The sequence below is a fragment of the Caloenas nicobarica genome, chromosome 6 (genome assembly GCF_036013445.1).
Source record: "Caloenas nicobarica isolate bCalNic1 chromosome 6, bCalNic1.hap1, whole genome shotgun sequence".
NCBI classification, from domain to species: Eukaryota; Metazoa; Chordata; class Aves; order Columbiformes; family Columbidae; genus Caloenas; species Caloenas nicobarica.
The window spans coordinates 32,441,530-32,453,838 of NC_088250.1; the positions used below are offsets into that span (position 1 = coordinate 32,441,530).

Sequence of the window (12,309 nt, forward strand, 5' to 3'; positions counted from 1 at the left end):
AACAGAGCACATGCAACAGCAGGAAATCATTAAGAGCCTCAAGGTTCTCTCTAATTCCCATGAAGCAGCACAGCTGACTACCTCTTGTTTTTGCAAGACAAGAAAGCAGTGCTGGCTGCTTGGGTTGGTGTGGAGACCCTGGAGGGGAAAGAAGAGGAAACGTGCAGCAGCTACAGGGTCTTGGCTTCCTTGATTGGAGCTCAGCGAAGCACCAAGCAGTTGTTTCTTCATTCATCTAGCTGGATAAACACACAGAATTGGTGCCTCAGAGATTGCATAAACCCTGTTCATCCCCTTAAATCTACACCCTGATATCTAAATGCAAAAAGAGAGAATTACAGTTATCTTATTTCAAAGAAATTTATTTAACAAACTTCAGGAATATTGCTTGATGCTTCCATAGGCTTCAGAAAATGAGCAGTTACCCATTGCTGCACAAGTTGCTCTATATAAGGATGTCTCCAAGACAATCAACCTTGTTTTGTAGTATTTATAGACATCAAAATGCATCTTCTCCCAGCATCAGTAAGTCAAGTAGTACTACACAAAGCCAGTTGGAAAAAGAAATCACTGCATTTTCCATAGAGGATTCCCTACCCCCAACAAAAGGCCTCTTCAGCTAGCAGAGGGCATCCTAAAACCATTCATATTTGCACCAAGTCTTGGGTGAACTCAATGGCAAATTATCTGCTGCCTCCTCCCCCTAACCCCAGTGGGAAGCACCAGCCTGGGACTCGGTCTGGCACTGCTGCCAACTAGCAAAAAGGGGAACATGCACAGAGAAATGATTTCCAGTTTTGGATGTCACCAAGAAGGCACTCTGAAATTACATCCATGTTTCTAGACAAGCCATGGACACTCTTGACCTCACACAGAGGAACTGTCCTGCCTGGCATGGGCACCCCTAAGCACCGCAACTGATTTATTGGTTAGTTAAGGCACTTTACCACCTGGTAACACCATGGCGAAAACAGTTTGGGACTGGACCTTGCAGAATCTCTCTGGATTAAGTGGCTCTGCTAAAGCCAACAGCACTGTTCACACAAGCATTTGCAAGTTCAGTCCACTAGCATGTCCTCAACAGTGCAATTTGGCGAATCAAAAGCACCTTCACAGAAACAGAATCACAGTGCAGTTTTCCAGAAGCAGGTTAAAAGCACAAGTCCTTGTCCTTGAGAGGGTCAAGAAACCCTGACAGAGCCCCAAACATGCAAGAGCTTCAGGAGCTGGCTGGCTTGCACAGCTTTGTGCATCATCTCACCAGAAAGACGGGCAGATGCACGTGCAAAAGCACAACTGGCACCGTCCAGTGCAAGCCTGGTCTGAAACTGCATTGTGAAACAGACTTAGGAGCATTGTCTTGAAAAGTTACGGGAATCTGAGAAGGAATGGAAACTGTCCTCATGAAGGCGAGTCCACAGGAGCACATTCAGCAGGTGTGGATGTATGCTCAGGCAGGACTTAGGATTCTTCACTTTCAAAGACAAAGCTGTTTACTCATGGCTCACCTACACAGCCTTCCCAGCCCTTGTGCTATGATGCTTTTGTTTCAGGTGAAAAACGGTGTCAAACTTGCTGCACAGGAAATGAAAACCTTGTTCAACAGCTATCAGACAAGTTACAGAGATGAAACACATAGAAACATTTGTCCTGACAGAAAAATACAAGCAGTCTTACCAGAGGATACAAACCAAACATTTAACCAGAGACCCTGAAATACTCCAAAGACACTTTAATCTGTGGTCAATGGAGTGCTGTATGTCGGGCAGGGAGGACACATGTGGGGCAACCCCACCTCTGAGGTCTTTTCTTATTTTACATCAGACACCACAGAGACCTTCAAAGCTGCAGCAATTGTAGAGATCTTAACTCGGGCATTGACAGGAGGGAGACCAGCCTTAATATAATTTTGTCTCAGTCTCTTTGGATTTCCATCAGCTGTGACAGATTAGAGCTGCTCCCATCAGACCCTCCTTGGGCAATCTTGGGCTTCCTATCCCAGGCCCACTGTTAATCAGGGGAGAAAAGGACTTGGTCTGCTCAGGAAGATATAGAGCTTTATCCTCCCAGAAGAAATGCTACAGGAGACTCTCAACTACAAGATGAGTTGATTTCCCATTGCCCCAGCAGGACACCCTGAGAACTAAAACACATCCCAGACGGTGCAGTGGTCTCAGCATGGTCTGTCCAGCCACAACGCCCAAATCAAAGCCCCTGCAGACCTTGTCTCGCTTGCCCAAAAGGAGTAAAAAGGAAACGAGGAAGAGCAATGCTCCAAGACGGTGAACTTTGCAAGGGCTGAGAGTCAGTTCGGGTGACTTATTGGCACATGTCCTGCAGGCAGCTACATCTCCCTGCACCTCTCACACAGGAAAGGACAGATACAGGGAACGTGCCAGTAGAAAACAACACTGGTGACCAGATCAAGATCTGTGTGCCTTCTCTTTTGAAAGGGAAACAGAGGACAGATCCAGTGAAGATTTTCAATATTCCATGCCAGTGAGCATGGCCTGGCACAAATCATCTGTCCCTGAGACAGAGCAAAGTTGTGTTACATTCTTCACAGGCTCCAGAGTAGGGGGAAAAGACCAGCAGCACCAAACCCTCAGCAATACAGGCTTTGTGTAAGCCTCAGAACTGAGCCCACATAGGTAGGTTGTAGCCTGCCACCCCTTCGCACATTTAATGGGACACTATCTTCTTGAAGCCACTCCTTCAAAAAACCCCAGATTTCGGCAGCAGCCAGTCTCAGTCTCTGCTTTGCTTGCGTTGGGCAGCCCTCCACGCTGACCAGTGGGTGGGTATGTCTCCTACAGGCATCAGGACTGACTCATGCTTCCCCTCCTCGCACACAATTTAAGACACGATGTACTTTTAAAACTTCATTAGACTCTTTTTTTTCCAGTCTAATTGGCAAAGCTGATTACACAAAGGCCTTTCTGTACACGCTTTGCACCTAGATTTTGCCTACCCTGTTCCTGGGGTGTGTGAGGCTGTTGATGTGAAGTCCACTGATCCCATTAAGGAAGAAGAGAAAGGCAGCGATGAACTCACACCAGTATGTCAGCGCAAAACCTGTGAAGGTGAGGTGATCCTTCACAAGGATGGAGAAGCTCAAAACCCCGGTGGCCGACAGCAAAAACGAGCAGAGGATGAGAACCGAGCCCATTGACCACTTCCGCCTTGCGTTGGCATCCTCACAGACTTGGGACACCATCAGGAGCTCCAGGCCAAAGATGGCAACCACAACAGCAAAGGCGACCATGCTTCTTATGGGAATCATCCCCATGCTCAGCCCCTCCACGTTGGCCAGGCTGAGGTCAGTGACACACTTCAGGACACTGCCATTGCTAATGGTGCAGAAGTGCCACAGTCCGAAGAGCTGCCCCCTCGCAAAGAGCCAGCGGCCATCGCAGACAGAGATGGATGACAAGACCACCGCTATCGCCACACACAAGATGATCAAGCTCCTGATGAGTGTTTCAAAGAAGGATTTCTGTGGTCTCCGGCGCACCAGCAGCCTCTGCGCCTTAAAGGATAATGGGAGGATAAGAAAAAAAACTGAGTTAACAGCGTTACTTTAGGCTAAAATGAAACCAGAAGGACAAAGCTGTGGGACTTCGGCATTTGATGTGATTTGCCTGTGCACATCAAACTCCTCCTCAAATAGGAAAGCAATGCAGTTACAGGCTGTACCTAGGAGAAAGGAAGGGTGGGAGAAGCACTCCAGGTTCCCTGGCTGCAAGAACAATGCTCCCACGTCAGGGGCCGGGTTCGGGATCACAAAGGCTCTGGGCTGAGCAAGATCCCTGCCCCAGGGCTCCCACAGCACAGCCTCCTGCGCTGGCAGGGCTGGAGGAAACCAACGGCCCCGGGAGGATGGAGCTCGACGGCTGGGACAGGGGAGGGAGCAGAAGCGGGGCGGGGGAAGCACCCAGTTACCAGCACTGCCCTTCTTCTCCCACAGCCCTTTTGGGCAGCAGCCAGCCGGGCTGCCCCCCTCCCTTTGCCGGCAGCAGCTGCGGTCCGGGCCCGGCTCCTCACCCCGCGGGCGGCACGGCTCGGCTTCCCCGGGGCTGGGGGGGCTGCAGCCCCCGAGAACCCGCGTTGGGCAACGCGCGGCCCCGCTCCTCCTCGAAACCTTCCAAGAGGGCCCGAAATGTAACTAAAAGATAAGCCAAGCACCCCGCAGCCTCCTCCAGCCGCGCACGGCAGGCGGTGGTGCTCAGAGACCCAGGTGCGGTGGGGAGAGCGGCTGCAGCCCCGCCCGTGGGGAAGGGAAAGCCACGGACACGGGGGAGCTGCTGCCGGTCCGGGGAGGGGGGATCCGGCCGGCCGCGCCCCGCGGCTCCAGGGAGGGTTGGGGCGACCCTGGCCGTGCAGGGACAAGCCGGAGCCGCAGCCCCAGCGCCCGGAGCCTCGGCCGCGGGAGCAGTCGCCGACGTACCTGCGCCCCGATGGCCGTCATGCTGCCGGCGGCGCCGAAAGACGCGGGCGGGCTCCGGCCGCGGCCTTTTATGTCCCCGGAGGGCGGCGGGCAGCCCGCCCGTCCGCCCGCCCCGCCCGGGCGCCCTGCGGGCCCCCCCGCGGCTGAGTCAGCAGCGCGGCCCCGACGGGCGGAGCCGGGCCGAGCCAAGCCGGGCTGCTGCTCCCCATGGCCCGGGATAGCGGGGAGAGCCAGCGCTGGCCGGGCCCGGCACACGGGCTTGTCCATGCCCGGTCTAGAGCACCACCGCCCGAGGAGATGGTGTCCCGGGCGGCAGCGGTTCCTCCCGCCGTGCTGCAGCCTCATCTACCCCCCCGCCGGGTGCCTGTATAGCCCCGCACAGCTCCAGGTTTGTTTCTCCTGGGATGGGAAGCAAGCCCGAGACCTTAGAATTAGGCGATCTCTAAGGTCCCTTCCAACTCAAACCATTCTATGATTCAGTCACCTGCTTGTCCTGCCCCGGGCCCGCAGCCCTCTGAGAGGCGGGTATTGCACTTCACCAGCAGCATGTTGCAGGGGAGTCCCTCTGCACCGCTCCGGGGACGGTCCCTGGGGATGCGGTGCTATGCACAGCAATACCCAGCCAGGGAACACAGAAACCAGTCCTGCCCTTCCCTGTGGCTGCCCAGCAGCGGCCGCTCCTGGGGTTCGTGTTTCCAAAGCCACTGGGACATGGGCTTTCCTCCTTGCCCGCTGTGATCGCGGCCTCCCACCTGAGGCTGTGTGCGGCTCTTATCTGTTACCAGTGTATTTAACCTTATGTATCTCCACCTGTACTGTCAGCAAAAATGTCTCTGCTCATAAAGTTTTATGCCTTTGCTCTTTTTCTCACTCATGTTTTGCCATCCTCTAATGAATTACTGATTGGGGTTTATTTGTCTTTTTTTTTTTAATGTCAGAAACAGCTTAAAAAAGAAGCTCAAGGAAATTGGGTTTTGCTGTGTCATCAGAAACTCTTGTTTTGCTGCCAAATCCTGATTTCAGTTCCAGCAGAGAGGTCTGCACTGACTCCACAGGCTCCAGTGGATGGACTCGCAGGCCTGAGTTCCTGCACCTTCCTCGTATGCAGCCAGGCTCAGAACTCAACCATTCCCTTTCTAGCCAAAAGGAGTTGGAAGGATCTCCTTCTCCAACATGGGGTAGTAGAAATTATCATAACTTTACCATTCCTTCAGCTACCATTTCTGAACAAATCAGTTGCCTATACAGAGAGTCTCATTATCTTAATCTCTACATAGTTTTACAAGGGCTTTCTACGTTTCCTTTTAAAACAGATATATATCTATATCTGCTCTGATTTAGCTGGAGGTGTTTTCTGCAATACTATTTCTTGTATTTTCTTCTAGAGAAAAATTAGTGTTCTGCAAAATATGTTTACTTTTGTTTTCATACTTCACATTTTAATGATAAATTCCGACCTTTTTCTTTCTCTCCTCCAGTAAAATCTTTTGTCTAATTGTTTCTCTTCCAAGCTGTATACATTATTAGATTATATTTCTGTGGAACACTGAACTGGGATTTTCTGCTTTTGCAACACATGGCGAATATTTGCAAGGTCTGTTGTTAAAACTACTTTTGTGGGTTTGTGGTCTGCAACGTTTTTTGTTTTCTGAACATGTTACCCAAGCTAGCAAACTTGGTGCTTGCCACATTCCTTTTATTTTAGGTTCATCAGATGACAGAATAACTTTATGAACATCCTGGGGTTTTATTCTGCAGGTTAAACAGCATTTCCCCATCACAGTGTTCAGACTGATCACATGCATTTGCTGTTACACTCTTCTACTTCTAAGCTTCAAATTTAACAATGTTTATGTGTTTTCAGCTCAAAAAGCACAAGCAGGTCATGTTGTCTCATTTGCTGCATGAACAAACGCTGTTTGCACATAACCCTGCTGAGCAAACGCAGGCTCGGGCCAGACAAAATACACCAGCTCTTATCTAGCAAAAACCTCACATGACTTACGCTTTCTGTAACATAGACTCAATCTTGCACAGCATTAGGCAATTTGGTCCCCAATTAGTAAAATTATTAAGTGGAGATCTGCCTTTAAAACATGAGTCATACTAATGACTTTAGCAATTAAAAAAAAAAAAAAGTGAGGTATATCTTGCTGAAGATCATTTTTCTGTCAAAGCCTGTGGTAAGGCTCACATGAGTAAACACGTGCATGAAAAGCTTTGTAGAAAGGGGAACTTAAAAGTGGTTTTGAAACCAAAACTGGTCCCTGTCATACTTAGATCCTTTAGCAGATACATAGTTACCTGCCAAGCTGGTTCTTTGAGGAAAAGGATGCTTTGGGATGGCACAAAATTGCTTTAATATTTTATATTTAATTTAGTTTTCCCAAATATAAGATATAAACCAGAATTAAACTTGACCTGTAATTAATATCAGCATTGAATTAGTACTTTCAGATTCTCTCTTTACTGAAGGTGCTGAGGGGAGGACGATGGTAACAGTTGTGCAAATACAACAGTTCCTAACAGTTCATTAGCACTCCGTTTCTGCTGTTGCTTGGCTGGAGATACCTTCTGGTAGAGACGTCTGGATTTATGAAGCCTGCTAGAACTGTGCACTTTTTTCAAATGGAAACATGAGTTTATCTTCATTGTCTCATAACAAAACAAGCCAAACACACTCTCCATCTTTTAAAGGTAAAAAAAAATAACAGAACTCCTTGAAGAAAAGACAATTTGTGTAAATATGACTGGAGATTATTATTTTGGAAAATCACATGTGAAAACTGCTTTACAACAAAAAGTGCTTGGTACTTTAAAAGGAAACATACAAAATTTTTTTTGCCTCAAAAATAGGTTACCTACATCATAGCAATGAAGTAAATGACCTTTAAAGCACTTCAGATGTATTTTTGGTTCAGCTGTGTTAATGTAGAGTTCCTGGTATGTTGCCAGTTTCATAATTTTGTTTAGAAAGTCCCTTTTCTCTATTGTTTAAGTGGGTTTTTCACATCCTATCCCTGGAGAGAAAGCTTCAGGGAAATGTGTTCATAAATAATGGAAATTACCAGAGATTGTTGTTAAAACTTTAGCACTGAACAATCTGTTCCAGTTTTTCTCCTGCAGAAGCCCAGAGAAGGTTCAGGACTGAAGTCTGAGTTGCCAGGGGCTTAGGGAATCGTTACCTGAAGAAGTGTTTCGCTTTGAGGTAAAGCAGAACACAAGTGATTGAGTCACCACCAGCCCAGGTTCATCTAATCTCAAAGTTGGTTACTTCTATAAATGCATTCATCTGTTGCATAAAATTCTTTCTGATCACATCTTTAATTCTTGGCATAGCAACTGATCTGGCTGGGCACTTAAACCGTAATTTTTGTCTGATCCCTATTTCAAGGTGTCTTTCCAGACAGACATCCAACTGATCTTAGAGACAAATAGATCTTCAGTATCTTGCAGACCAAGACTTTTGGAGATGTCCAAGGCCTGTTTGAGGGGCAAAATGGTTTTCTTTGTATCTTCCTCCAAAAGCTGTCTCTTGTCACTGCTCTTTTGCATTTTTTTTCTTTCTGGCAGTAGACTGAAAATCCAAGTTGAAGTTGCCCTCAGATCAAGCTGGGTTCAGCCTAGTTGGGTTGAAACAGAGCTTCTGGAATGGGCAAAAAGTCAGCAAGTTGCTAACAAGTTGCTCTTCAAGACTGGCAGCTTCTGGGAAGACACACACAGTCAACCTCTGTGAATAGTGCCCCAGGCAGCATGTGGAGCATCAGGGGGGGTTGTGTTGTACCAAGGCCTGTACAGCTCAGACCAACCCCTTGTCACAACAATTTTAGCTCACGATTTTCCTCCCATCACTGCATGTTATTGCAGCCAAGCAGACAGCCTGGTCTTGGCACGTAGGAGAGGTGCAGTTAAGCACGTACAGAGGAGACAACTCCTGGGCCAGGTGGTTTCACTTTGCCTCCTGCCTGGACACCTCTCTGGTGCTGCTGGCAGGCAGATTGCTCACCCCGCCTGGGGCTGGAGACTTAAAGCAGAAGGACAGGCTTGAAGGAATATAGTTTGTATCCTGGAAATAATTTTTTTTTCTTCATTTCTGATCAGTTTCTGGACCTACCTCAGCATCAGTTGCAGAGACCCAACACTGGGTGCTCACTTGTTTTGCTTTGGATTCAGCCCTTTCCAGGGACCTCTGGCAATAGTTGCACTGGCTTAGGACATACCTCAAAGTATTTCTATCTGTCCATTGGGACAAATTGATGCTTTGAAATATACATTTAATACGTAAAAAGAAACTTTAGCCCTTTTAGCACTACTAGAAAAACTTGGGTCCGTATTTCAATACTAAGTAAGCTGGGGGAAATCACATTCAGTTTCTTAGCTGTCATATGTATGTTTCTTCTTGCAGTAAAAGAAGAGTGCAACTAAATATTCAGATTTAAAAATACAAAGTACATTAAACCGGTGAGCTCACCTTTCAGATCAGAACTTATTCAAATGAGCAGCGTTTGCGAGGGGGCGATGGCATCCCACTTTCTCAGCCTTTTGGGGAACATGTGCGAGTCAGTGTCTTTGCACATTTTGGTGGAGACAACCAAGGTGTCTCCCTGGCTGTGTTAGCCAAGCAATGCCATTTTCATTCTTTCCAGGGTGTGGAATCACCTGCCTGAGGCAATCTGGGCTTGCAACAGACACTCCTGGCTGGGCAGAGAGATCATATCATATCCCAGTGTGCCAGGGCCTTGGGCTCTTTCACATAACAATAAACAGCTTGTCATTGCAGTGGCAGTACTTGGAGCTAAAATAATCCTTGCTAACATAAAGATTGGAAGGAATTTGTTGATTGATCCCACTTCCAGGCAGTTTTTTTGTATCACCTCTTTCCTAAGCTTAACAAGCTCCAGTACTTCTGAGCAGCTGTTCCTCCCCAGACCCATGCTCATTCATGACACTGGATTTTTGAATGACTTCTCCATTACTCTGGACAGCATAAAGTACAGGAACACGCTCAAACATTAGAGACAAGACACATTGAATGGTTTTGAGAACAGCTCTGCATGTCTTCAGGCATTCTTTAGATAGCAAAGGATTGCTCTAAAACTACACTGGCTGGCAGGATGGTTGTAAGAGATTAATTAGCTCTAAGGAGCATCGTGTCAGACTTTGACAAATAAAACCAAAAATCCAGTAGCCACAGGTGAAAATGGGAATGAACATTAAAAGACCACTGTAGCCAAATTCCACATGAATTCTGTTCTAGAATAACCCAACCAAGGTGTGCTTAACTTTCACAGATATGCTGGTTCTAAAGGCAATACAAGCTCATCTTATAAACCATGAAGACGCACTCATGCCTTGAATGGAACTATGTTATTTGCACTTTAAATGAGCAGCTGAAGACTGGCTAATTTATAGACCAATTATCTGAGTCTGAAGATACCTCATATACCTGTGTGTAGGGAAAAAAACCAAACCAGATTCTATCTTTCATTCTATGAACTTTTATACTTTCAAGTTTAATATTGTAACTCTCACACAAATGTGTTACATCTATGTAATATCAACTTGTCTTGCCTCTAAGCAACTTTGACAACTTGGAAGACTCCTTGGGTAACAGCTGTGGTATTTAGAAACCTATCCAAGCCAAAATGCATTTTCTTTTTTGTCTCGTCCAATTTATAATCAATCCCACAAGACAGCTCGGATGCCCCATCGCTCCAAAGTAGTATTGCCCAATATTGTTTGCCCTGAACACTCAGGGGGCAGAACAAATATTTTAAGCAACAGCAAATACAATTGTCATTTATTTTAGCAGTATCATCAGGGTCAAGTAAGTTTAAAGGTTAAAATACTTGCACTGTTTCACAAGATCATTCCAGATGAGGACTGAATAATTTTGACAGAAAGAAAAGTTGCACACTGCAGTAAACCTCAGAGTGCATTTTAGTTGAATGGAAGATGAACTTCGCAGGGTTGGAAACTCTTATGTGCCTTAAGTAGCACACCAACACTGATTTGTTAAATCTATGCTAGGGGTGTTGCACCTTCTCATATGTTTGGTAAGAGCAAGCAAAAACCACAAGAAAAAAACCAAAAGGGAAACAACATCCCCTTTACAGCTTACCTCTAATCACACTGGGTACCAATCAACCAGTTTGTCTGTGCAAAAACTAATAGCAGCAGCATGATAGAAGGAACACTGTCTTATCACAGATGCAAGTTAACATTTATTATTGCCACATCCAAAGTCCAGATTCCATCCTGCACTCTGCAAACTCAGCAAACCAGACCTGAGTGCGTGCGTGCCAGCTGGCCTCTGACCTGCTGCATGCTGGGCTTGTTTCAGTGCATGTCTCTTCCCCATCACAAACACTGCAAGGATCAGGATGTTGTTGGCCTTTCTTTGATCTAACGCAAAGGAAATGGCAACAACTCCCTGAGTGGGTGTCAGAACAATCCCATTTTGCAGCACTGCCCAGTCAGCAAAACCATCTATTCCTCTATCCAGAGTACCTTACTGCAGACATAGTAACAGCTCTGAAGTTATGTTTTGGTTTGAGGCTCGCAGCTGCTTCTGTTTCAAATCTTGAGGCTGTATACTTTAATGGTTGTCTATTTTTACCACTGTATTGGTATAGTAAAAGCAATTACCTCTACCCACAGTTAATGGCCACACAGCCAATTTTTGTGTTGCTGCTTTGTCATTAACACTGCACAGACATCAGTACCTTTGTTTCTGCCTGTTTTGCAGTCTCTTCTACAACTTGAGTTTTTCAGCTTACTCCAAATAGTAAGACTAATATTACTGTCCTAAGGAAGGTGGAGCTGCAAACAGGAAGAAAGTGTTACTACAGTGAAAGTGCTCAGGTAAAGATATTCAAGGTGGAGTTCTCTGTCACTTGTGGAGAATGGCAAACAATTATTTGTAAGTAGAAGGCAGCATATAAAAGCCTGGCCAAGATGAACCCCTCTCTGGGATAAACACTGTGTACTTAGCAATGTTTCCCTAATGCCAGACAGGTATGAGAAAGGAGAGCAGCACTGTAAAAATTAGTTAAGTCTCACAGAGGAAATTAAAGCCAAATGAGGACTAGGACATAGAACTTGTTTCTCCCAGCTCACTCTCTAGACAGAACCTAATTCCACTGCTTTAGCAGTCAAAAATTCTGAAAACACCTGTTTTGATAGAAAGCATGTTAGCAAAGAACAGCATGTTCACAGTACATCAGCTCCCAGCAAACAAGAGCAGAAATGGAAGCATTTCCCAGTATGAGCTACATTCTGCTAAAGGTTGGCAGGATCCTCCAAGAATAACAACCTTCACAGAGTATAACCATGGAATTTAGGGCTGGCAAAGAGCTAAAATCGTCTCTTAGGCTGGACATCTGTTCTTACGCCTCTTCAGCAAGGTGAATGTAATTAACACAATTTCCAATAACTAACAGGATACAAAAGGAGGTAAAACCCCACACATGCTAATATTACACTAAAGAACAAGAAGAAACCACCTTTTTCCTTATGAGACTAGGGAACAAACCCTTCTTTATCCTAATACATTTTAAAGAGTCAACAGGTAGCTCCAGGAGCATTTCCCATTAAAAGTAGCAAAGGGAGAAGTTCTAATTTTGAAAACATGTAAGGTAAAATCATCTCCATCTCTCACCAGTGGCATAACAACAGACAAGCTAGATACTACACACAGCTAAGCCTGTGTAACTTAGTACTGAACTATGCATTTACCTAGACAGATATGTAATGACAGGTTTCATCCATATGTATTTCTGTAAATCAATCGCTTATCTGAAGACTGTTTGAAGTCCTCACCTGTTCAGATGCTAACTGGTACAGCAGGAATTCAAATGCCT

General features: G+C 46.0%; 1 protein-coding gene across 1 annotated transcript; it reads right to left on the reverse strand.

Moving 5' to 3' along the window:
• Positions 1–392: 392 nt before the first annotated feature.
• Positions 393–4,521, reverse strand: TMEM37 (transmembrane protein 37). The gene is made up of 2 exons (XM_065637920.1): positions 4,448–4,521; positions 393–3,529 (listed from the first exon to the last, which is right to left on the reverse strand). The coding sequence occupies exons 1-2, from the start codon at positions 4,466–4,468 to the stop codon at positions 2,957–2,959; spliced, it is 594 nt and encodes a 197-aa protein (XP_065493992.1). The 5' UTR covers positions 4,469–4,521; the 3' UTR covers positions 393–2,956.
• Between the last annotated feature and the right edge of the window lie 7,788 nt (positions 4,522–12,309).